We start from the raw sequence: 24,587 nt of genomic DNA, 5'->3' as shown, positions 1-24,587 counted from the left end.
ATTTGCAACATTGTCCAGGCTTATTTTGGGGAACGCTTGTGTTCGCCCAGCCAGCGTACAACCAGGGATGCGATACAAATCCTCGGGGGCAGAATCCCAACTTCTCCAAGAAAAATTAGATGTATTTTACACATTACAGTCACTTTGCACATGTGCTGTAAAACCAACATTTACCAAAATTGCCAAGTTTGTGGCACAAGGATAATATTCCCAGGAACACCAGACTTTCTACACGCAGACAGGTTTCTTTCAGGAAATTTCAGAAGTGTGATGCTGATACACTTATCACTGCATACATACACAAAAAAAAAAAACCCTTCTGGGTGTGTTTTAAAACACCGACCATTTACAACAGCTTGTGCTATTTCATAAGAGAAGACACACAGGAAACATCAGCGCTTTCTATATTTTAAGGCGGCTGAAGTGCGAAGCATAGTGCAGATGTAGTTGGTGCACATCACATCCCATCTCCGAGCACGGAGGCCAACACACATTTTGAAAGATGCGTGGAGGGTTCCCAAAGCAGGGAACCCTTTCTCCCAGGCTTTTTACCTCTCTCCAAATCTGCAAGTCTCACGCATGCCCTAAAGGTCCTCACCGGTCAGGGACTGGTCCGCTCCCAGCACGTTCCATTCTGCCGGCAGTTTCAGGTGTCGAAATGCCAAAGCCACTTTCTCATCCAAAAAGTCCACGTCGGCAGCGGGTGGTCTCGACCGGTCCAAGAATCGGGTGAAATTTAGTGCCTGCTGGTTGCCGGCGCAGGTGGCCAGAAACTGGGCAGCGTCGTAGGCTTCATCCTGGACAAACTGGAAACTCTCTTCTGCCACAACCAGAACAGGATGACCTTCTCTTGAGGCACAAAGTGCCACCTTCACTGTCTCACAGCAGTCGTGGCCTGCAAAATAAAACCAAGGGAAACGGTAAAAAAGAACAATTGCATGCGCTGAAGAAACACAATTGAGCAACTCCTTTGACACAAGTAGTCTTTACGTTAAATCAGGTAAGAAAAAGTTATTGAGGGTCACAGCACTAAATTAAACGCTATCTTGGGAACTTGTATGTATCATCAGAGATAAGTATTTCTTACAGACTTCAAAAGAAAAAGATGTGTAACTCTTCTCTGTCACAATGTAAACCAAGAAATTTAAGGCACCCTTATCTGACCAGGCTATTTTTGATCAGCGACGAGTAAACTCAAGAGCATTAAGTAATTCAAGTGAAGATTTTGCTAATGTACCAAAAGCCAGATTATATGGTCAAACTTTTCTTTTGCAGCTCCACAGGACTAGAATCCAAGTGCTGCAAAACTACATACTCCAAATGCTGTCACAACACTTTGGCTTGTACCAAAAATACTGCAATTTCACCTAAAATAAAGACCTAAATGGCTACGAGAGCACAACCTGCCCAGGCTTGCCCTGTGCACGCCCTCAGATCCCATGCTCACTGCTGCACCTGCCCTTTGCATTTGGGTTCACATGACAAAACTAAAACTAAGCTGTTTCTGCTAAATAAAAACATGGAAATGGCCACTTTCCATATTTACAAAACAAGAAGGTTGAAAGTTTGATAACATTAAGTTTATTTATTTATTTAGGGCAGGGGAAACAGGAGAAAGGATGCCCTGGCATGGCAGCAATTTCATTGACTCGGAAACTTAAAAAAAAAAAAAAAAAAAAAAACAAACTCCACAACACCTTTTTGCAATTTTAAAAGGAAAAATATACTATGTGTCCAACACAACCAGCACTTGTAATTGTCAGACATGCCCCTTCAATAATAAGGTTTGTGTTTCAAGTTCACTGTGCGGCACAGTTTCTTGTTCCAGTCTCAGACTGACGTCATGGCTGGTTTTGCCAGAACAGCATGGACCCTGCACTAATTACTGAAAAAGCTTCTTTTTGCCCATGACCTCAGCATACTACTACATTCATGAAATCCTGCTTAATTAAATACAAAATGACGATTTATTTTTAAAGGCTTGCAAATTCAATTTAAACCCCTATTTGTGGTCAGTGGGAAAGTTCCCTTCTTGTGTCGGGGCCCTTTGCTGTTGATTTCCCTGACAAAAGGAAAAATATGTCCCTAATCTTCATGGTCTTTCAGCCAACCTTCCAAATCTGTTCTGAGGCTTTTGGCATGTATACAGGTTTTGTCTGCTGAAAGAGGCGATCCTGAAGTTAATTGAAAGGTCAAAACTGCTATTAGGACGCTGTGAGTAGCACCAAAATTGTCAGAGACAAGGCTCCGTGGCTTCCTAAGGAGACCAAGTCCAGCTGGAAGGGTATCACAGGCAAGTGTAGAAGGGGAGGACGAAAACACACACGGATGTCGCTGCAACAGCTCAATTCAACTGGGAGGCTCTGAAGCTGAAAGGTGAGAAAACTTCTTTCCATCAAGCACCGGGCATCTATTAGCAAGAGGATGATGTGAAAGCCGAAGGGATAAATATACTAGTATTAATGTTATAAAAAAGAATAAGGGTAGGAAGACCTACTTCTACTGTTCTTGGAAATACTGCATGTGCATTCTAAATACGTCACCAGTCAACAGGATGGGCAGTGGCAGGGATCTCAGCAGCCCAGATGAAACCCATTCACAAACTCCACCCGTCCTTGCAGTAGGAGCTTCAAATATTCAAGGGAGAAGCAGGGAGACAGTGTAACTTTGGGGGAACTCGCCTTTAATGCAGTTCAGAAGTGTACATCCCTCCACGTTCTTGCTTTGCTCACCTTCTTAAGGACATCAGAATAAGGAGCTGGTAAGACTTACTAATTTTGTTTAAAACTTCCACAAAAGCAGGGAGTTGCATGCAGCCTGCTGAGAACACCGTGCTACTCTATGGGCGCTGACTCCAGTGCTACGAACTTGGCTCTCCCTCATGCAAAGAAGTAGAAGTTCGCTAGAATGTGGAGTTAAAAAAAAATCGTAATAAAAGACTCCTTAATAGCACGAGAAAAGCTAAACATTTCCCCCCCCCCCAACTATTTTCTGTCTATTCCCATAAGAATCCCATCTGCAAAATAACCTAGACTACAGCCACTCTGCTAGAAATCCAGTGGACTCTCAGGATTGAAGCAGAAGGCAAATACGGCCCATAAGCAGCTACAGAGAAACACTTTGGGACAGTCATTTCCCTGTCATGAAGCCAAACAACTCTTCTGTGGGGCAGCAGAAGCTCCTCCATTATGACAACTACTAGGGAAACTTCAGTCAAGACATGTGTTCTCCTTAAACTGGTACATCATGGAGGTACACAAAGTTCCCTTGGATGGAGTGTATGTGAAACACCAGCCCCAAAATTAAGAAAAACTACAGGATTGTTCAATACACTGCAAGGGGAGGTGGCAAAGAGGCCATGTCCTGATCTGTAGCCAACGATGGTTTTCTTGAAACTCCCCCAGATATCTAATACAGCCTTGAAAGGGAGGTGACAGAGCTGATGATCCATTTTCATCTAACAGGATCAAACAAGCATCCTGCTAAACCCTGGGGAATGTTCTTCAAAAAGGCAACCGCTCACAATACTTTGATGTTCTCCTTCCCTACATCTGAGAAGATGTCAGACTCGGGGGGTAAGACTCTGGGACAGGTTCTGACTTCTGGCAAACAGTTCAAACGAAAGAGGAGCCAGTAAGTAACAAGCGTGGCCAATACTAAAAAGATTGCTCAAGAGGTCTCTGCCCTCCTGCTTTGAAACCGCTACAGGAACGATGTAAGCAAACATGTCCCCAATACATGAACCTTCTGAAGGAACCATTGGTGGGGCAACGCTTCTCTCTACATCAAAGACCGTTGCCTCCTTCACCTAAAATAATATCTGAACTTCAACAGCCCTTTTTCCCAGAGCATTAGCAAAAGTGAGCTAAGTTTTCTGGCACTCTCAGAAGATAAGCGGTTACCATCTGTAAAACAAGCCCAAATCTTCTTTTATGAGGTTAAGTAACTTACCCAAGATCACAAAGAGCTCTGCGCAACACCAGAACAAATGCTATTGCTCTTGATCATCTCTTTTCTGCTCCGGCTGATAGACAGCGGGGCTTCCTCCTAACATGGGTTAAGCACCAAGTCATGTGCTTTGCAAGCATCAGGGGGCATTCGTCTACCGACTGCTGGCACTCCCTCGGACACCTTCCCCAGAAGTGGAACAAAAAACTCCTGACTCATTAGAAAGGCAAAAAAAAACCTGGGTGTGTCAGGAAGAGTGATGAGCCTATTTATAGCCTATTTTTAAAGGTTTGCATTTTGCTAGGCTGAAAACACATGTAACTGAATAAATCACGCACATGAGTGCACCCACAGAAGGGAAGAGAAATCTCTCTGCTTTACAACGCAATCAGGTTCACGATGCCGCCCAGCACCCCTCCTGACCGCCTTCAGTCTTCTCCAGAAATCAGGCCCTTTGGCCAAAATAGCAATGAAAAGCAAATGATATATTGAACATCCCCACACTGGTATCATCCAGTAGTATTCCAGTCCGAATTTTAATTCTTCTGACAAACACAACAGTGTTTCCACCTTGCTGACGACTCAGACTGCGCAGCATAACTTCATGTGTATAGCTAGGCTTCTCTTCTTCATACTTTTTTTTTTTGCCACAGTACGAAATTAGGTCATTTATGCTGGCCTAACTATGATAAAAGTCAAGTAACCCATCCCTTAATTCTTCCTTTGCATTTTACCCCATTTCTCCTTCTGCTCCTCAGTTACTTTAAATTTAGCTTGGAAACAATTCACTACTTGGAGCTGTTTTGAGGAGTGCCAACATATTGCAGGAAAAATACAGAAATTAAAAAACTATTTCAGTCTATGTAGAGATGGGCACAGTGACTGCTTCTGTCGTGATAAAGCTAATTCCTCATCTCCACATAAAACCACACTTTAAAAGTTATTTAAAATGAGACAACAACTCTTCAACGAAAGAATTCCTTACTGGGCCACTTACTTTGGGCAATACATAAGAGCAAAAAATGAAGAACACAGGGTTCTGGTCTCTCTATCTTTATCCCTGAAGAGAGGAGATGCATCGGTATGATAGCACTGCCTCCTCTACACGATAATGCAAAACAATGAGCAGAAGAAAAGGTGGAGATTTCTGAGCTGTAAGTAATTAGCAGATAAGTTCATGTACAGCCTTAGACCTGGCCATCTAATTGGTACCTGTGTCTTTGATCTGGGGTGTGATTAAAAGGGCGGCAGCAGAATTCTTTGGACTTTTTCTCGTTAAACAAGGCACATGGAGACAAACCCCCCCTAAACAGAGCTTTACCAAAACATGATTTCATTTCCTACTCCTCTAAAAGTGGAAATCCTGTCCAAACCTCCTATTTTCAGAATTCACATTTGAACTACCGAACAATGGGCCCCCAGCCTGGGCGGCTATTTAAAGCCCTGCTGGAAGCACATGTTTGGGTTTGCCTGATAGGTGACTAAGGACTCCAGTGCTAATTGCATCCTCTGAGTTACCATGGTGGGGCTGGGTTGGAAGAGGACTTACAAAGACATTTAAGCAGGACAGGAAAGCCAGACAACGAATGTGGTGAATCTCATGGAGTATCTTGGATTTGCATCCAAGAAACGTTGCCATCTGGTGGCTCGTGGATAGGGAAATCAAGGGATCTCCTGGGGCCATCCGAAAAGTGGTTCTTTTCAGAAAAGGGTTTCTTTTCAGAAATCCCAAATTCTGGTTCTGAAAATCAGAGCCCATATTTGAAGTGCGTTTGTGCGATTTACACAGTTATTGTATTCACTCTTGCAACATAGGAAACCTTATGAAATACATAGGCACAGTACCAGTAACAGACAGGAGCCTTTGTTTTTCATTTTAAACCCTCAACTATTAATATGGAGAGTGTAGAAAGATTTTTTTAAAGTGCTTTATACTGCAGATGTCCTAAAAATCTATAGAAGCGTAAGACCCCACACATTACATCATAAATAATTTCAATACAGACTCAATCACTTTTTCCTGTGACTGATGTCATCTAGAACTGGCATCATTTCCTTTTAATTACACTGCCTAGAGCAATTAAGTACACCAAAGAGGATGGACTGCAAAAAGTCTTCTTGGCTAAGCTATTTATTTCTATTTTAGGGGTTTTTTTGTTTCATAATTAAGAGTATTTTCAAATCCACAACTCGTATTGCCAAGTGGTCATTTGTTATGCAACTTGTTTACCCTTTTGGTCTACCAGTACAAAGATTGTAATTCATGAAATATAGCTTTTTCTATGAAAAGTTGTTTCCTAGGGGAAAACACAGTCTGTGGTAGAAAAGAATAAACATGAACATATGTAAAGGATTTCACAGTAAAATAAAAGTTTTAAATGAAGATATTTCCAAGCTAATTGAAATTAATTTTAGTCTATCCTTTTAACTAGCAGAAAGAAAGCAGAGAAAAAAAAATCTGAGAACTACAGGAATTAAGAACAAGTAAAAGACAGAACCTGCTTCTCCACCTTAGCTAAAGCACGGAGCGAAAGCTCCCTGTGAGTCAAAGCATTTGGAGTAAATGGGAGTGTTTGTGCCCTGTGGAAACTGCTGGCAAGCAGCTACCAGCAAACACAGTCTCTCAGGCCCTTTTTCTGCCTCTAATTTTGTTCCTCCTCCCCTCTGAAACCCATACAAGAATCCTGCACCTTCTGAGATCAACCAACGAGAAAAGTCATTTGGGTGTTACAGAGCAAAGGCTCAGAGTGCTATAACACATTGCAACAGTACACACAAAGGCCATTATAGCTCACAAAATTACCTTACTTACTGTTTCAGTGACTCAGTTTATAGACAGGGTATTTCTTACCCTTCACTTGCTTGATTAGGAGTTGCTGCAGCTCTGGACTTACAGTACTGGACTGTCTCTCCCTATTTTCCTCCACCAAGCTCCTCTACGTTTCCCAGATACCACACTCCAGTCTTTAAATGCACAGCAAAATCTGTGCCCAGTAACACGGCCATTATCGTGACGGCACACAACTTGCAGTAGATGCACCACACAAATACTCAATCGAGCTCCCAGCACACCAGCTCGCTCTGTGAGCTTTCTCCTGCGAGAAAGTTCTTCCCAAATTTGCCCAAGAGCTTCCCGATGCCAAGATGCCTCCACTGCCCACGGCAGGCTGTGGTCAGGGCTTTTGACTCATGTGGACAGAGATGTGGTCGTTCCTTCTTTTGTTGGTTTGTTTGCCAGATCATGATTTGAGGCTTTTTATTATTAAGTTTTTTTCTTCCAGCGGAGGAAAAGCTGCTCTAGCAGCAGAGACAGGCGATGAGGCAGCTGTCTTGCAACGAAGTTTCACCTCCCTGCTTTAAGACAGACTTTCTAGACTACCACGTGCAGTCTGCTTGGCCATTCAGTGTCTCAGTTACCCTCACTACTCTGCAGAGATGTTGGGAAGAAAAAAATGTATTAAAGATTACGACAGTCTCAGTTACTACAGTAACAAGGGCTTGCTGAAAAGCTCAGTTTATGACCAACACTAAGTAGGATGAGCATCTGTGGCATAAGTGGGCATATCCATCCCCAACTGCAAAATTTCAGCAGCAACAACAGTTTAGCCATAGCAGCAGAGCTGATACCATCTCTCTGCATCCTTCCCTGCTCGGATCTTTGGTATTTTCTTAATACCCAAACTCCAGCGACCAAGCTTTTGCAACTAGTGATATCCAAACCAGAGCAACACGCAGTGCCAGAGCATCTCTGCCTGCCACGCAGATGGACCTAAACGTGGGAAGTGTCTGATGAGACAGTGTTTGAAACTGTTCTGCAGAACTACAGAGCGCCTCTGGTACCAAGGGAAACGTCTTCAATTACGGAGAATTTGAACCAGACCATTTAGAAATAGAAGCGTTTTAACAGCTACAGTAAAGCAATAGTTAAATAAGGTTTTGGTACCTTTTCACCAAGGCAAACAAAAGCTTAATTGGATAATGTAAGCTGGTTTGTCCTTAGGCTGGCCAAAGAGCTACTGGAAGCACACAAAGCCATCATCCACTGCCTAATTCTTGTAACTCAGTAGGTTATTTTGACAGTTTAAGTTATGATAGATCAGCTCAGATGAGAATCTTTCTCACAAGGGGAAATTATTTCCCCTAAATTCGTAACACAGTCAATAATGGGGCAGGATAACCACCCCATCCCATCCTTCAGAGCAAGTGCAAAAATAAAGGTAGTATTTCATCCTTTGAGTGACTTCTGAATCTACATTTAGCCACATCTTCAGGTAAAAAAAGCTGCTCCCATAAATTTACAACCAGAAGTCCTTTCTTTTATTATGCACAGAAATAAAAGCTTACATTTGAACAGTACTGTTAACAATATATATTCAGTGTTTAAGGCTGATGATAAAGACAGCATAAGAAAGAGGCAGATTACTCTAGTAATTATATAAAATGCAGCAGTCATCTGACTCTGCAGTTGTAAGCTTTTATTTAGGTAAAGTCTTTCAGGATATAGAAAATTGTCACAAACAATGAGAATTTAGGAGGTATTCTGACAGTTTATATTTCTATTCCGTGTTCTTTAATTTCTCATCTAAAACCACCTTATGTTGTTGAGATTTTTTTTTTTAATGTGATTTCCTTTGAAAGCTTTGCTAAAACGTTCTACTTAATTTTGGCAGCAGATGTAATAAAAGCATTTCTCTTTCTGTTTTTTATGCCTCCATACATCACCAAAACTACTGACAACATCAAGAAAAAAAAATAAAAAACCTGGTTTTGTTTTTACATCAGCTTTAACAGAATTATGGTTACCCCTTTCACCCCAGGCCCTGATGGACTTCATCTGAAGTCTCCTGGGGACCACAAGAAACTCTGAGGACTTAGGACGAGGATGAGGGAAGAGCCTCCAAGCTCAGAAGGGAAGCAGAGGAGGGTCAAGGCAGGCAGGCAGAGAGGCTCGGTATGTTCTTGAGTGAATCAGCCCTTCCTTCATCCACCTGAGCCGTCCCTGAGGAGCAGCTGTGCTCCCAGGGATGTGCAACACATCGTGCATTACAGGGACAAACGAAAGATGCTCAAAGCTGGAAGTGAAGGATGAGATTTTGGCTAGAAGCTGTTTGCAAGAGTTTCCTTGCAGAACACTTACTAAGTGCCCGGGCTTGGATGTTTAAACAAGGGCTGGTCTCCCACACACTGTCTCTTGTTCATAGCTAATCCTGCAGCAAGGTCAAATAACGCCACCTCTGAGTCACCACAACCATCTCCAAGGCAACTGGCTGAATATACAGTGTAAACACACGATTACAGATTCACTGTCGAGTTCAGGAAGGAGGAGGAGGAGGAGGAGGAGGAAAAGCTGGGTTGAAATAAGTCATGCTCTTACTGAAATCAGAGAAGTCAGTGCTGAAGCAACACTGGACAAATGCATCTGTGTCAGTGGAGGATGTGAAAAAAATTTTTCCCCATTTCGCTTCTGACCAGCACCCTTTTCACCACTAAAGTCTTTTTTTCTCAGGTAGTTTCTCCAAAACGAGGTACGAGCACAGAAGAGGATGTTATCCAAATGGCCGCTTTACATCTGAGATGTCACCTCTTCCCTTGCTCCATGGCCCCAGAGTGATCTGGCAGGAATGGGACTATCTTTCCGAAAGGTCCGTTAACTCTTTATGTCTTATAATTGTCTTATACAAGCTGTATTTTGGGACAGCACCCATCCCTATCTAGCATCCCACGCCACAAGATCACAACTCTACTGTTATCCAAATGGCCGCTTTACATCTGAGATGTCACCTCTTCCCTTGCTCCATGGCCCCAGAGTGATCTGGCAGGAATGGGACTATCTTTCCGAAAGGTCCGTTAACTCTTTATGTCTTATAATTGTCTTATACAAGCTGTATTTTGGGACAGCACCCATCCCTATCTAGCATCCCACGCCACAAGATCACAACTCTACTGGGTCCAAAAAAAAAAAAAAAAAAAAAAAAGCAAGCCCATTATAACTAAAGGAACAATTGAGAGCAATTCCCTCCTTTCCCTTTGAATCACGAACGGAGTCAGATTTCCCACTAACAACGACAAAACGAGCCCCAGGGAGCCCTCCCCAGTGACTCAGTTATATTTGGGGCCGGCAGGACAGGCAGAGCCCAGAGCATCGCCCCGGGTACCGCCTGGCAGCCACTGCCCCAGCCGCATCCACCGCTGCTCCGAGGACGTCAGGGCCAGCGCTGATAGGAAAGCGTCGCTGCCACCCGGAAATCCCATCAACTACGCCGGTTCCCGCACGGGCTGAAGGGGAACAGTGAAGCTTTTCAGTTCCTTTCTTGGCGACACAGCCGCAGTCCCGAGGGGGAGGTGAGGTCATTGCAAGAGGGGCTGGCAGAGCCCTGCGCCCGCCACACAAAAGCGGGGAAGGAGTCACTCCTCTTTCTCCCTCCTCGGGGAGAAAATAAGCACTAATCTAATTGATTGCACGGAGCTCTGGTCGTCAGTAACCGTAAAAAGATTTCTCTTCCCAAGCCAACTGAACAACCCGAACAGCACAAAAAGAGGAGGAAATAAAAAAATACAGTGGCCAACACCTAGCCACTCATTCCCAGGAGGAAAAACTCCTTAGCCCAAATTTTACTTCACGTGCATCTCTCATAAAACAATACTTATGAGAGACATAAAAAAGCAAACCCAAGAAATAAATACACTCGATCACTTAAGCTATACTGTGTATAGTGAAAACATCAGGCATTTTCTCACACTAGTATCAATGTGCTGCATAGCAACAAGTCAGAATGAAAGGTTAATGGTAAGGACCGCAGCCTGGAACACGCTCATTCCCACGGTCCTGAAGTCACCAAAGGAAAATGTCGCGCCGATTTGTTTTGTTTTGTTTTGTTAATGGCACGAAGGCTTAAGAAGAGTGGTGGGCTTTAACGTGAAAACCCACCCCGTCTGAACTGGCTGTGCTGGAGGGATGGCACCAAGCACCATTTGCTTGCCTGCCTGCCACTACAAGAGTTTCAGAAACTCTGCGTTGGCTCTGATCTGCATGACAGGATTTAGGGGAAAAGAGTTGTATTTCACCACAACTACAGCAATGAACCTCACCAAGTTAAGCAGATCCTAAAGTTTAGCTAGGACTTACTGGGCTGTACACTGCTTGGACAGTAGCATCTCAAATCTGGCAAATGTGTCTTCCATTATCTTGCTTGCATTTAAAAACTTTTTACTATGTGTAAATATAATGTTATTTTCTACAATAGAATCCCATAGTTACACATTAAATAATTGCAATCTCAGAGCCATGTAATTGTAGCGAAATCAAGCGAGAGATTTTTAAAAGGCAAAAGTAGCCATCCAAACCACGCTTTCTACTCTCTATGAATGTGTAAATGAGGAAAAAGACAAGCAACAAAACAGCATTACATTTAAGTCTACTTGCATTAACCATATTTCACAGACTGATACACTGATGTGCAAAGAAAGGCAATTGTTTACCAGGAGAAATTGTCTCCAGACTCCCTGGATTAATCTTTCTCGTGCTTGTGCAGTGTTGGACAGTTGACCCAGTGAAGACCAAGTAAAAAACTACATCATCTTCAATTTTATCTTCCTCAGTCAGCTGCACTGTAATAACAGAGTCACCCTAGGAAAAAGGACAAGGAAAAAGGTTAGGTTTACATTTGCAAGAACTGCATCATATAACATAAAACTTCTCTACCTACAAGGCTCCTGCTCCCTGTTCATACACACTCCTTTCACACGACTCGGGGCCCATCCTAGTTTTCAGATATGCAAGTCATCCTTAGCATGCCTCTCAGCATCACAGCCAGCCCACCAGCTAGAAAATATGTTGAGCACAGTTCTGGGAAGAGATATGTAGAAATCTCAAGGGTATATTCAAAATAGCAACTTAAGATGGTGAAATCATGCCGAGTCTGACAAACATGAGCACACACCCCACACAGGGTTTTCTATACACACACACATGCATATATATACATATCCCCCCACACATGCATAGCTAAAACAACAGAATTGGGATAGCGGCCTAAAATTGCCTCTACCTTCAGAAATCTGAACAAATTCCCTAATTCTTGCTTGAATGTTCGCATTTCCCCTGACCAAACTAGGCACTGTGTTGATACTTCCAGTGCAACCAACTTAATCACTGAATGCATCTCTCATCCACAATCCATAAACATACAAAGATATGAAAGCTTCATATCCACTGAGATTTTTTCCACCTTCCTTACAAAAAAACAGTAACTGTGGCTGTACAGACAGTGGTAGCTCTTGTTACTCATCTATAAGCTCGTGCCTTGGTGAAAACCTCTGTACGTTATCAAAACCAGCAGTTCTTCAGGCCCTGAAAAGAAATCTGTTGTGATATTTTGGCTGAACACTCCTGCTTAGTTTTAGGGAGGCTTTGTTTCAGTATCTCGGTATTTCAGTATATTCTATCATTCTGCTCATCTTTGCTATCAGCAAAAATTATGTTCGTAAAGGGCACACATGGTTATCATAGTTAACCCAGCACAGAATACAGTAAATACACCTGAAATTCATACACTTGCGTGGACAAGAACAGGAGCAATATCCACCAACTTCATTTTTCCATGGGGAAGGGAAAGCAAGGAAAGCTTGCAGTTACTACAGCACTAAGTGAAGCATGCTCATTTGATCTCACCATACATCATTTATCTGTCTGAAGAATTACATAAACTACGAGACACTGAGAACAACAGACTGTGAAGTGACCTTCTGCCCCTTTTCTATCAAGATCAAAACCAGTTGGATGCCCCAGTTTTACACTGCAGCTGCATTAGCCAGCTCTCTGCCACTGCTCCATTGAGCATATGATTAAGGCTGCAAATCTGGAAAACATATTTTTTATTTTTATTATTATTTTTGCAGATTATGCAATTCTAATTTGCATACACAACAGAATACGCATGTCATTTCATTTAAAGCTTTCTCCTTAAGATCACTCAGTTCATTCCTTCTCTTTGTCAAACATAATTATTGCAGAAAAGTCCAAGTCTTCCAAGCCCTCCCGCACACCCGTGCTGCGTTAGCATCGCTTCCCACGCTCTGTCTCACGTCTCCCCCCCCCGTTCTCCCTCATCTCAGCTCCTTTTACGCCGCTCCACAGCTTCCTCCTCCAAGTTCATGTCCAGTTCTCCTCCTCTGATCTGGCCTGTCTGGTACCTCTTGCCCCAGGCAGGGTTGCACCTTGTTATGATAGAAACAAGGTTTTGCAGGGCAGCACACAATCAGCCCCCTAGTCTTAAAAACAAATATATGGATCGGTCTTATAACACACAGGAAAGAAAACCATGAATTAAAAAAAGATAAATGGAGCAGTGAGCCTAGTTTGCATTTCCAGAGGTTCCAGACATTTTAGGAAGGTCTCATGTGATAATATCAGACCAGACTTCCAGCTGGGGAGAAAGGAACCATGTAGCAAAAGTGTATATTGTATCTAGTCAGTACTAAAATAAAAACAGGTGCAAAAAGAAATAAATCAAGCTTTAAATTCAAGCATGACCAGTTCACATGCTGATCTGAAAACTAAATATTCCATTTCAAGCAAATGGATCCAGTTTTGAGCGGATGTGCAAAAAAACAAAAGCTGAAGTTTTAACCTACAAACCCTCTGTGCTTTGGTTCTTATATCCGTCTTTGTTCAAACTGTTCCTCCCTTAAGGCATGAACATACAAAGTACTTAAATAGACTTAAAATGCAGGTGACATTTCAGGACACTCATCAACAGGGCTGATTGTTTAAAGTGGTATCTGTTAAAGGAGATTTTTCTTTTATTTAACTCAGAAAGCAAGTACAGCTAGTCCAATTCCTGTGAAAGAAAAGCAAATCCGCATAGAGTGCACATGAGAAGACACCTGTCTATCCATGTGAAACAGTCACTTCCATATCAAGGAAAAGCAATTTAATTTGCAGAGTTATTGCAAAAGCTATTTTGTGTATTTAGTTATTGACAAAAGATATGTAAAGACAAGTAAAAAACCTGAACACCAAAGGTTCCACATAACCTGAAATCTGTCTAAGATGGGGCTTAAAAAAAGGTAGCTGAACTTCTCATATAGATACCCAACCTTTAGGTGTGGAGCTGTCTGACCTAATTTTGAAGGTGGCCCGGCTTTGGGGGGTGGTTAGACCAGATGAACTCCAGCAGTCCTATCCAACCAAAATTATTATGTTTATATTTTAATTCAGTTTACTTTAATTCCTGTTTAAGTCTAGAGGAAGCACAAATTATCATTACCTGGTATCAGTTTAAAAGGCTCTTCAGCTGTGCCGAAGCAGCACTTTACAGCGGGATGGTCCCCACTACCCTGCTCCCTCCTCCTCCTCTTCTGGAGGACCCTCCAGCAAAAGACTGAAGGGGAACGCCCAATAGGCTTAATATAATACCTGAGCATTTTACTTTTTTCTTGAATTGAAATTTTAAGTTGTCTCCAAATATATTCAGCAAGATGGATAACATGCCACTCAACTGCTGCGTGCTTCAGCTTACTTACAGGTGTCTTCTGGGCTACCTCTCAGCTGTACTGTGCGTGGTACAGCTCACGTGCGTGACGTGATCCGAGATCCCAAAAGGAAAAGAGCAAAGCACTAAGTAATGCACATCTCGACTTCCCAGTTATTAATAATTTCACTGTCCACTGCCAATTTTAATTTGATTTTTAAAAGTTATATTGAAACAACGTATTTATTTGAAAAGGAAATAACGCACAGAACAAACCCCTCTCTTTCAAACATTTTTGGAGTTAAAGAAAATCAGTTACAAATGCAGCCAAATTCCTCCAACCCACATAGAAGACTTTCCAACAGCACTATTGCATTCAGCCTCCAAAAACATTTTAATTGAAGTATGTTTACCTTTATTCATTTAATATTGTCTAAAAAATGTCATCTGTTCAGTATCACTGCCACACAAGGTGGTTATTATAACCCCTCTTTCATCCCGAATGGCTAGAAATGGGAGGCCAGCCTGCCAATATCCCTTTGGTGAAAGTACAGACAGATCAAAGTCATTCTCTGGAATGCTCCAACAAATAAGAATAATTTAATTTCAAAACTAGTTTGGATCGACTAATATTTACTTGGCTTAAAGCCCACTGGAAATGAAAACATTCCATTTTGGTCCATTCATGAAGCAGGTCGCCCTCTCCCTCGTTTGGATCTGAAAATCTCTGGTTTCAGATAGCTGTAACAGGATGTAAAGAACGTGGATGTGGCTCTTTCCTCTAAATATATTCCCTTCCTCAAACTGAAGGGAGAAAGCGGAAGGTCTGCCTTGCCAAGGGACGGGTTTAAAGCCCTGACCTTGGGCTTTAAACTCCTATAAAACAATTCAGAAAGGGATTTTAGTGTGGCACATTTCTGAACTCTTGGCTTAGTTTAAGGCAGCAGAAATGCAATTATCTCTAAAAAGGCCCAAATGCTGTTCCTAGGTTTAAAAACCAAAGCCAGGTAGACAACGCACCTGTTTGTCAGCATATTTGGTTGGCATTACGAGAGCTCCACCTTTTTAGGTATTTGTTTTTCCAATGCTGCAGTTATAAAGGTACAGAGATTGTGTGTAGGCAAAGTACAAGCAACTCTGAGTAATCATTTCTTCTTTCTCAGACTTGGTTTCTGTCTCTGTAAAGGTGAATTATTTACCTTCAAAGGATTTCTTTTTTAAACAGATGACTTCAACAATATTTGGAAGTGACGATGAAGTGAACAAAATCTTTAAGCTCAAAAGAATTAAGATCACTTATGTTATTAGCTGAAAAATACTATCCAAAAAGGTACTTCCAAAAAGAAGTAATTGTTTTAAGCATGTAAAGACATCTTTCTCTTCTACTTCAGGCTCTGAAAATCTGTCTGGTTTTGGGGAATCGCTCATAGAGGATCCTTTACAGTGGGACTGCAAGGACAGCCCCCACAAATGAAGTATTCAAGACCTCCATATGAAAACCATGAGTTTAGCTGGCAAGGGTGAGTTTTCTGAGGGATATCGGCTCTACCAGCAACAGGTACATTTCTCTACAATGGACTATGCTGGCTAAAAAATTTTAAAGTTTCTTCAAAAAAAAAAAAAAAAAAAAAGGCAAGCTGTATTTTTATAGCTGGAGCATGTGATTTCTAAGCTGGTTTTTCCCCCATGGTTCATCCTGGGAATTTTGAAATATGTTATCTAACCCACTAACCACCTACTCTGACCACCCCCCCCCCCCACACACACAGAGTCTAAAAATACTTATGAAAATGAAGTGTGTGTTAGGTAGCAACACTGAAGCACTCAAGCATTACTTTAGAATTCTGCTTTTAATGAGAAAACACTAACAACTAGTAATCCTGAATTTGTTCTACATAGAAAAGCAAAATTGCTGCTGATGACCATTGCCATCTCCAGCTGTTTTTTTCATGCAGGTAAAGCCTAGCCAGTGATGGAAAGTCCATGGGTGAGATGGCTTAGAGATTCACACACAAGGAAAGACACCTTCCTCCCAATATATTTCCTTCTAAAGATCTGTTGTAGATGTTGGCAATATGATGCTTTATTAAAAAGGCTGGATTAGGCGCTGGATTAGATGAGTAAACGTAACCTGCCACTGTAACAAGTTTTGTTTTGTTTCCGCTATTCATAACATGAATCAGATCCTTGATGGGTCATTGCTTATTGCATTATGTTGGGACACAAAAGGAGAAACATGCTTTTGAAACAGATTTTTTTTTTTCCCCTTTGGGAAGCTCTAAATAGCTCCTAAGAGAACTGCACTGTACCCAGGCGGACAGCATAAAATCACAGTTGTGGTTTCTTCCTCCTCCTTCAAGGAATTTAGGTTCATTGCTACCTTTATTTATTCATTTTTAGATGGAGTTGGACTCGCTGTTACCCCAGCTCTGCTCAACACAGAGCACACAGAATCAGGCTGTAATTGCAGCAGGAGGCAAGTCCTTTCACATCCCTGCACTTCAAGTTTCCCCATCAATGAAACGGGAATCGTGGTTCAAACACACCGAGTATTTTTCATCCAAATGGCTTTTAAAGGAATAGCTGGCTTTTCAATCATATGACGTTTTCTTTGGAAAGTGTGTAGGACTGACAATAATTAAATTAGACAAAATCAAAGTTGAGAAAATTCCACCTCAAACTGAGGACTGCAGAATACTGGAGGATGGAAAAGACAACTGCAAGGCAGCTTTAGAAAATGTAGCAGAAATCATCCCGCAAGGAAAAAGTAAAATATAATTGTTTAGACGCTCAATGATCCATTACCATCTACCTCTGCCAGTATACAACAAGCTAGACTTTTGCTCTCAGACAGTGTCCCCATCTCGGCTGAGTATCCTGGAAGATCCCTCCCATCTAAGGTTACTTCGGGTTGGTGCAAACATGTGCTTAACCCCCTGGAGAACCACATCTGGAAAAGACACCCGCAGCACATGAACACATGGACATCTCCATGCAGAACAAAACCAGGCGCAGCCGCACGGGCTCCTGACTGCAAAAGGAGATGGAGGTTTGGGCAACTATTTTTAGGGCAAACATGACAGTGCTCTCATCTCCTGGAATAACCCTTCTGATTGACAAAGGCTTGGATCCCAGTTTTCTCAGGTCTGACTAAGCGCTCCGGCCGGTCAGCGTGACGCAGACACCGAGCGCTATCACCACTGGCTCATAAAACCAAGGGATGCTCTGCTTTCCACGGCAAGAAAATAACCTATGTCCAGCAAACTCTTCCAAGCTGCTATTCCCAGATTAACAGAAGAAGATGAGCAGCTCAACCCAGAGGGGTGGAATCTGGGGATGGGTCCTACCTACAAAACATCCAGCTAAGTCCCCTTCCCTCTCTGCCTTAGCACAGGGTGAGTTTGTGAGTGCACCTCACTTAATCTTGAGTGCCTTTTCCCTCTTGGGAACACTATTAGGGCCTGGATGTTACTTCCTGATACTTCACTCCCAGATGTTGCAACGATGCTATTGGAAACATCCATCCCCTTTTGCAGATGTGGCCATTTACTCTGCAAGCTCCCAGCACACGTATATAAAAGGAACGGACCAGGGGACGAGGTCAGAGGTGTCTGTTACAGCAAGATAACAGCAGTCATTACAGACATCCTCAATTTTGCCAGTACGTATTGACTCAGAGGAACATTTAGGAGAAAAATCACGTCAAAAGCAGTTTATTCAGCAGAACTCCAGTCCCCAGAAACAAAGGTAGGGCTGTGAAATCTGTCTGAACACGAGCAACTCTAGAAATCCCTCCTCGCCTGGAGATATCCCCCTTGATAAAGGCAGTGACCTGGGTCAGGAGTGTGGAGAAAGATGGATGTCGTTCGGCTGGAGTGTTGCAACCTCCCGCAGATAAAACCTCCAGGGAGACACTCCAGAAATAAACAGAATGGCAAGCTGCCAAGTTCGGGGTAGATTTGGGTCCCTTTTCATAGTCAATGACTTCAAACTCATTGATCTTAAAGGAGCATGAAGCAGAGATTTTTTGTTTTGTTTTCTTAAAAGAAATAAAAAAAACACAAAGGAAGATAAGAATGACTCCAATGGTTAAAAAAAAAAAAAATTATATATCCATCTCCAAACCTACTTTATTTCCCTTTTAAATTAACAGCAGAGCTAATATTTTTGCCAGCAAAAGATTTCAGGTTAACGGCACGGATACTGAGCCCTTCTGTGATGAGAAAGGCAGATTTTGCAAAGCAGTCTCTTGCCCTTAGGAAAACACAATTGCAGACCATAATGTCTTGCCCACAGGCCACCAAAAGAGCAGAACGATGGTACGCATTTTTCTGCCAGCCCACATAGCAACTCGAGGTGACACCTTCCATATTTCATTAACGCTGCACTGAGCCAAGTGATCTCCTCTTCCAAAGCTAGCCACAAAGCCGTGACTGAAACACTGACATATATGCAAAATAACTTTTCTTCTCTCCACCGCTTTCTTCCCCCAAAGGTGAGAAAGAATTTGGTCCAAAAATAAGTTTAGCTTAGCATGCAATCTTTTATGATTGACGCAGGGCAAAGCAGGGATAGAGAGTCAAGAGACCATTTAGTTAAGACTCTTTGGGTAAAAGGAGTATGTGGGAAAACATGGACATCTATGATAAATAACTCTGAACTGTTGCCTCCAGGCCCAAGCTGGCTCCCACAGATCCATCCTGAGTGTGACCTGTGCTGAAAACACAGGATGGACACCCTCGACTTGCCTGTCTGCAGAGCCAGCATCGTTACAGCCAATTTATTAACGCAATCTCACACTCACACCACGTCCCAAGCCAGTCCAGGTGTCTAATCCTGAAGCAGGGTTTATTTGCAAAGAGATAAATAGTTTAAGGAGAGCAAGGAGCAGATTTCCTACTCTGAACCAGCGTGAGCAACACAAACTCCTGCAGAAATGGGTATACTTGAAGAAATCTGGTATTAGTAGCCCACATCCTTTGACAGAGCATGTCTCAGTCGGTCTCCAAATCAATCAGCTCAGAGATAAATCTTTATGGAGTGTCAAGATGCTATTATAGGTATTACACACATATTAATCCAGGCAGCTTGAAGGAGATCTCTACAGAATGCCAACAGAAAATCCATCAAAGTAAACAGGATCTCATTAGTGCTGAAAAAGACGCATAATTTATCTTTATGGTACATCTTCATGACACATCACTTTGCTGCACAGAGCCAGGCAAGTTATTAGATTGTGCTGTTAATAGCTAATTTAGCTGCATCATTGCTTTAGCACGGGGTTCCACATGCTCTGCAGCACTTACTTTACCAACACTTGTTCAGAGCATGTTTAGTGCATCTGCTTGGTGCCGGACTGTGCTATGCAGACAGCCTTCACAAAACTAAACAACCAAGGTCAATTCCAATAATTTTTAGCACACAGGAAGACGTGATAAAAATTAACAATAAAATTAACTGCAAAATGGCAAAAAAATCAAAGTTAAGGAGAAAGAAAGGATGAGAAGTGTCATTCAACCACTTGTGTTATATGCAAACATCTAGGGAAGAACTGCTACCATAATTTTACTGTTTAGGCGAAATTGGCAATATATTGAAGAAAATATTAATTTTTTTGTTTATTTGGGCAGTTTAGTGTTAGCCAGACCATTCATTTAAAACATTGTGTGCTTGCTGTCCTCAGTCACCATGGCCTGTACTATCTGAATAAGCAACTATTGACAGTAACCCCAAACCCCTTCCACAGCAAGCCTTGAACAGCTCTCATACAGAGGAGGAGGAGGTATGCAAGAACACAAGCAATAACACACTGGATTTTGCCCTCTAAACTATGCAAGTCTCCATGTAATGCCACCACGTGAACATGAAGATAAGATGAAAGACAGGAGGAATCTCCCTATAGCAGAATATCCCCTCGAGTAGCATCCAGTCTCCACAACAAGTACTGATGTTACTATCAGAAATTGTGAAAACCACTACAATCAATTCCTATAAAACACAACCAAATTGATAGGAATGTCTTGCTCTGGCCTCTACTGTCTTCCACTACACTGTTAAAGAACCGAACCAGTTTGTTTTATTACGAGCTGCTTGAGTGATTGATAGTATTTCCTGCTAATTACTCACGTAGCAGTAACAACAAAATTGTAGTGCTTGGGAGAAATAGCAGGCAGTCTTAATGCATTCAGTGACTAACAGAAATTCAGCTATTCTCTTGGCATCAGAGAGGTGGAGAGAGTCACAATTCCTGGAAGATAAAGTACATATGATGACACATTATTTGAAACAATTTCCTATCACTGGAGTATTTTCACAAATAGCCTTGATGTGTCTTAAAGGAAAAAAAAAATCAGGTTTGAACACTAATACCCAAAGGCTAAGAGAGCAGGATGGCATTTTCCTGGTACTGCAGCCTCCTCTGCAGTACAGCAAAACCCTTGAAAGGACAGAGCTCAGAGTGTGTTTCAGAATGCTCATTTTCCTGCCAGCTGCAAAATATCCTCGCCAGTCTTTAAATATTTCAAAACTACAGTACTTGGAGCTACTGTAATGATCGAGGCACTTTTTAAAGTGACATTTTTTGCCATTAGAGAATAGAAACCATTATAACCATTATCTTCCTGAAAAAGAACCCCCCACAACCACAACTACTAGACAGGTGAAACTTTTGCAATACTTAGAAGATACACTGAAACAAAAATACAAATGCACGCAGCCTTGCAGAAAGCAGCACTGAATGTCCTGCAACAGAACTGCCACTTGATGGCAGTGCACAGCATCAATCTTTACACACAACAATTAATCACAGTTTATTTTATTTTCCACTTATGCACAATATGGCATTGCTTTATTGAGCAAGGCGAGGACGAGCGTTTGCAGAGACACCACATGCAGCACAACCTTCAGAAGCAGACAGGAGGCACTGCAGGTAGAGCCCAAGAGATTCGAGAGTTTATTTGAAAACATCATGCCTTCATCAAATCAACATCTTCATAAGCACTACTCTCACACCAGCTTTGCGGTCAGAACTGCCTCTAGTCTAACAAAAGGACTGTCAGCACTTTGTTACAGAAAATAAAGCGGGGACATGTACCTTGATTGGTAAAATGGGAAATTTGTTTGGTCATTCTAAAGGTAACATAAGAATATTTATAAACTCTCTATATAAACACATTCCACAGAGGAAGAGTAGTTGAAGAGTATTTTCATCCTCTTAAACACCAAGTCCTGATCTCCATTGCTCATTCCTCCTAAGAGGAGGGGAGGCAACAGTGTCAGCCACCCCTGGGGACAGGATGCAATCTCCTAGCATCCTTCCAGATATTAACCAGCTCATTGGCTATCACAAGAAATAAAGAACCCTAAATTCAGAGCCTAAGAGGTATTTGTCATTTCACCTAGTTTTAATAAAACTCTTTGTGTGACAACGTAAGGATTCCTTTTGCAGTTTCAGAAAACAGAGTGAAGCAATCAGAGGGGATCGTTGTCTCCTCTGCTTTCCCACCCCTACCTGGTACCAGCTCTAGCATCTTTCTTCTGGAAGCTGTTTTATTTCAAGTTCACGCATAATGCTGCAAAGCAGTGGTGACTTAAGGGCAGAATTTCAGACAAGTGCTCCAGACTTTGTTTAAGCTAGTCCGTTTATTGTTTACCAGCACATTCATACCCACAAAACAGGATCACAGAAGAAAAGATCAAATAGATAATTATGGGAGGAGGACCTGCAACCCAAATCACCAGCATCTTCAGTTTCAGATAATATGGAAGAAGCGTTGAGAAGGGGCCTCACAGCTGCAATTTAATCAATGGCTCATCCTGGAGGAAGGCGATGCTGATGGTCAGGAGGCCTCTTCCGACTTCTCCAGTCAAAGCTGCCTTCAGGAAATGCACAGAAGTGACCATTGCACAAGAACTCCTATACTAACATCGCACAGATCTCACAAGCTAGCGAACGCCTCAGTTAAGAGGAGCAAACCAAGCGAACAGCCTTGTGATAACCAATCTGTGCAACCTAAAGTCTTCGTTTAGGTACCTGGGAACTGGGAAGCAGCAGGCAGCTTGCCAGAGCATGGTGCAGAGCTCAGGTGGCAGCTGCCAGACGCCCATTTCAACAAAAGGGATGACTTCTTGCATGATGTAGAGCAGAATTTGGGAAGTGGAAGATGAAAAGAATCTGGATCAAGGACCTAAGTAACAAAAACTTAAAAGATGAGGTCAAGCACAGTTTAGTGAGGAAACTATTTTGCCTGCAGAATGAAAGCAGAACCAGACAAGTTGCAATGTGCTCCTCTCAAAAAATCAGTTTATTCAGGCGCCCCAACCAACTTTCTTAAAACCAACCAAGAAGCAGGTTCTTCCACAAGCAACACAAGCAAATATTTTATTTGTAAAAGGTGCTCAGAGGCCTTCCACTCATTCATAATGCAAAGACATTTTGAAGGTGGGGCAGAAAACTACTTTGTCATTAAGAAGAAATCAAGTACCCAACAAATAAAAGACAAGAGGTTTATCAGATCCTCTCACCACAGAGCTGAACTAAACATCAAGACTGGTTCTCCTCTTGCCTAAGGACCTTGAGAGAAAGTAAGACAGGGCTTCTGTATAGTGATTTTTGAGAGAAATCCCCATATCAAAAGCATGCGAGGTATATTTTACTTTTTCTGCTGGACTGATCTCAGCTATTCAGCATCCCAGTGGCCTTTGTCACCATAGATGCCACTAAGCAAACAAATTCAGCGTTAGTGGAAAAGTAACTAAACCACAGCTGCCAACCTCAAGACAACATTTTACTGTAGAATTATAAAGGTATTTCATTTTGCCCTTTTGTCCCTTTGGTAGAGATTTCTGAAGATCATTAATTATCTAGCACACAATAGTGCACAAGTCACACCTGAGATGGTTGCAGCCACAGTAACAACCCGGCTGCCAGGCAGGCGTGCCTGCACAACACCTCGCAGCACTCACGGACACGGGGAACCACGGTGCTTGGGACAGGCTCTGCTGCCACAAGCCTCAAGCTCTCTGTGTTGTGAACTTTTTTCTTTAATCCTTTAATATTTATTCAAAATAGGTTTTTTTTTTCTTAAAACATGAACATCAGAGGTTATCGCAATTGTTTTCCTCGGGAATACATAGTGCACTTCAGTAGGGTACCATTCTGTATGAAATATGTAAGTGGGAGAAAAATATTATAAGCATTATCCTTTTCTTCCCATTTTAGATTAAAGCAGGACACACTGGGAAATCTATAGGAGTAGTTCATTCATTAACAGAAGCGAGGACCTACTGTACCAAAAACCCAGGTTATATTAAGAGAGGGTCAATGCATTCTTTCTGAGGCTTTTGAAGTTCATACTTCATTAAGTTGTATAGCATTTTGGCTTGGAAGTGGAAGCTCTCATCTCAAAACTCTCCTTGAGAAACTCTGCAGGTTACACAGCTCATAAATGGCCGTTTATACAAGAGACTCCATCCACAGACCTGATTAAAGACCAAAGTCAATGGGAGCATTTTTATCAATTAAGTGTTTGCCCTCCCATGCAATCACCAGTTATGACACATTTGGGTTTGTCACTCCAAATAACATGGGCACACCTTAGACAAACCATGCAGAGGAGGAGTGCTGTGATTTAAAACAAGTTTGTTCCTTTTAATCAAAAAGGAAAAAGGAAAAAAGTTTGCAGTGATACATCATCCTTCTCTAGCTGCTAATCTTTTCCATTTCACACCCACTGATCATTATCACCATGAAAAAACATTCCTGTCTTAAAGGCAGATCTAAGGTTGTAGCCTTGGTAGTAATCAAGAGAAGATGACACTTAATGCTTCCCAACTCGTCCCCTGCATGTCACTCCAGTCCTGTTCCAACACATTCATATCCAGTACTGCTCTCAGGTTATTCTTCTAAAAAAAACCGCCAGCATTGATTTCAGAGTGGCAGGAGACGCGAGTGGGTTAGAAGAACGATCAATAACGTTACAAAGAACCTATAGCTAGCAGAGGCTGAAATCGGAAGCCATGCAGGTCACTTTTGAAGTAAGGTTTTCAGGACATTGTATGCAGCTGAAGACCCGACCTTGATCATTCACTCACGTGCACTCTATATTTATTAATATAGAGTTTGGTTATATAGTTTGGTTAGAAATAAGGACACAGCTTGTGATCCTT

The 24,587-nt window shown here is 42.1% G+C and overlaps 1 protein-coding gene across 1 annotated transcript; it reads right to left on the bottom strand.

The window, feature by feature from the left end:
* Positions 1-584: 584 nt before the first annotated feature.
* LOC104079116 (A-kinase anchor protein 13-like) lies at positions 585-12,044 on the bottom strand. Its single transcript, XM_009581026.1, has 3 exons — positions 11,997-12,044; positions 11,428-11,575; positions 585-895 (listed from the first exon to the last, which is right to left on the bottom strand). Exons 1-3 carry the CDS (start codon positions 12,042-12,044, stop codon positions 585-587), a joined length of 507 nt encoding a protein of 168 aa, XP_009579321.1.
* Between the last annotated feature and the right edge of the window lie 12,543 nt (positions 12,045-24,587).

The sequence above is a fragment of the Fulmarus glacialis genome, unplaced genomic scaffold (genome assembly GCF_000690835.1).
Source record: "Fulmarus glacialis isolate BGI_N327 unplaced genomic scaffold, ASM69083v1 scaffold8697, whole genome shotgun sequence".
Taxonomy (NCBI): Eukaryota; Metazoa; Chordata; class Aves; order Procellariiformes; family Procellariidae; genus Fulmarus; species Fulmarus glacialis.
Note: the sequence above shows the minus strand (reverse complement) of the source record. Positions and strands in the feature narration are given on the sequence as shown.

Coding starts and splice junctions, on each gene's coding strand:
- LOC104079116 (XM_009581026.1), bottom strand. CDS start 12,044: ATGCGAACATTCAAGCAAGAATTAGGGAATTTGTTCAGATTTCTGAAG. Junction 11,576..11,996: donor ATTTGTTCAGATTTCTGAAG/GTAGAGGCAATT, acceptor CCTTTTTCCTAG/GGTGACTCTGTTATTACAGT. Junction 896..11,427: donor TCTGGAGACAATTTCTCCTG/GTAAACAATTGC, acceptor TTTATTTTGCAG/GCCACGACTGCTGTGAGACA.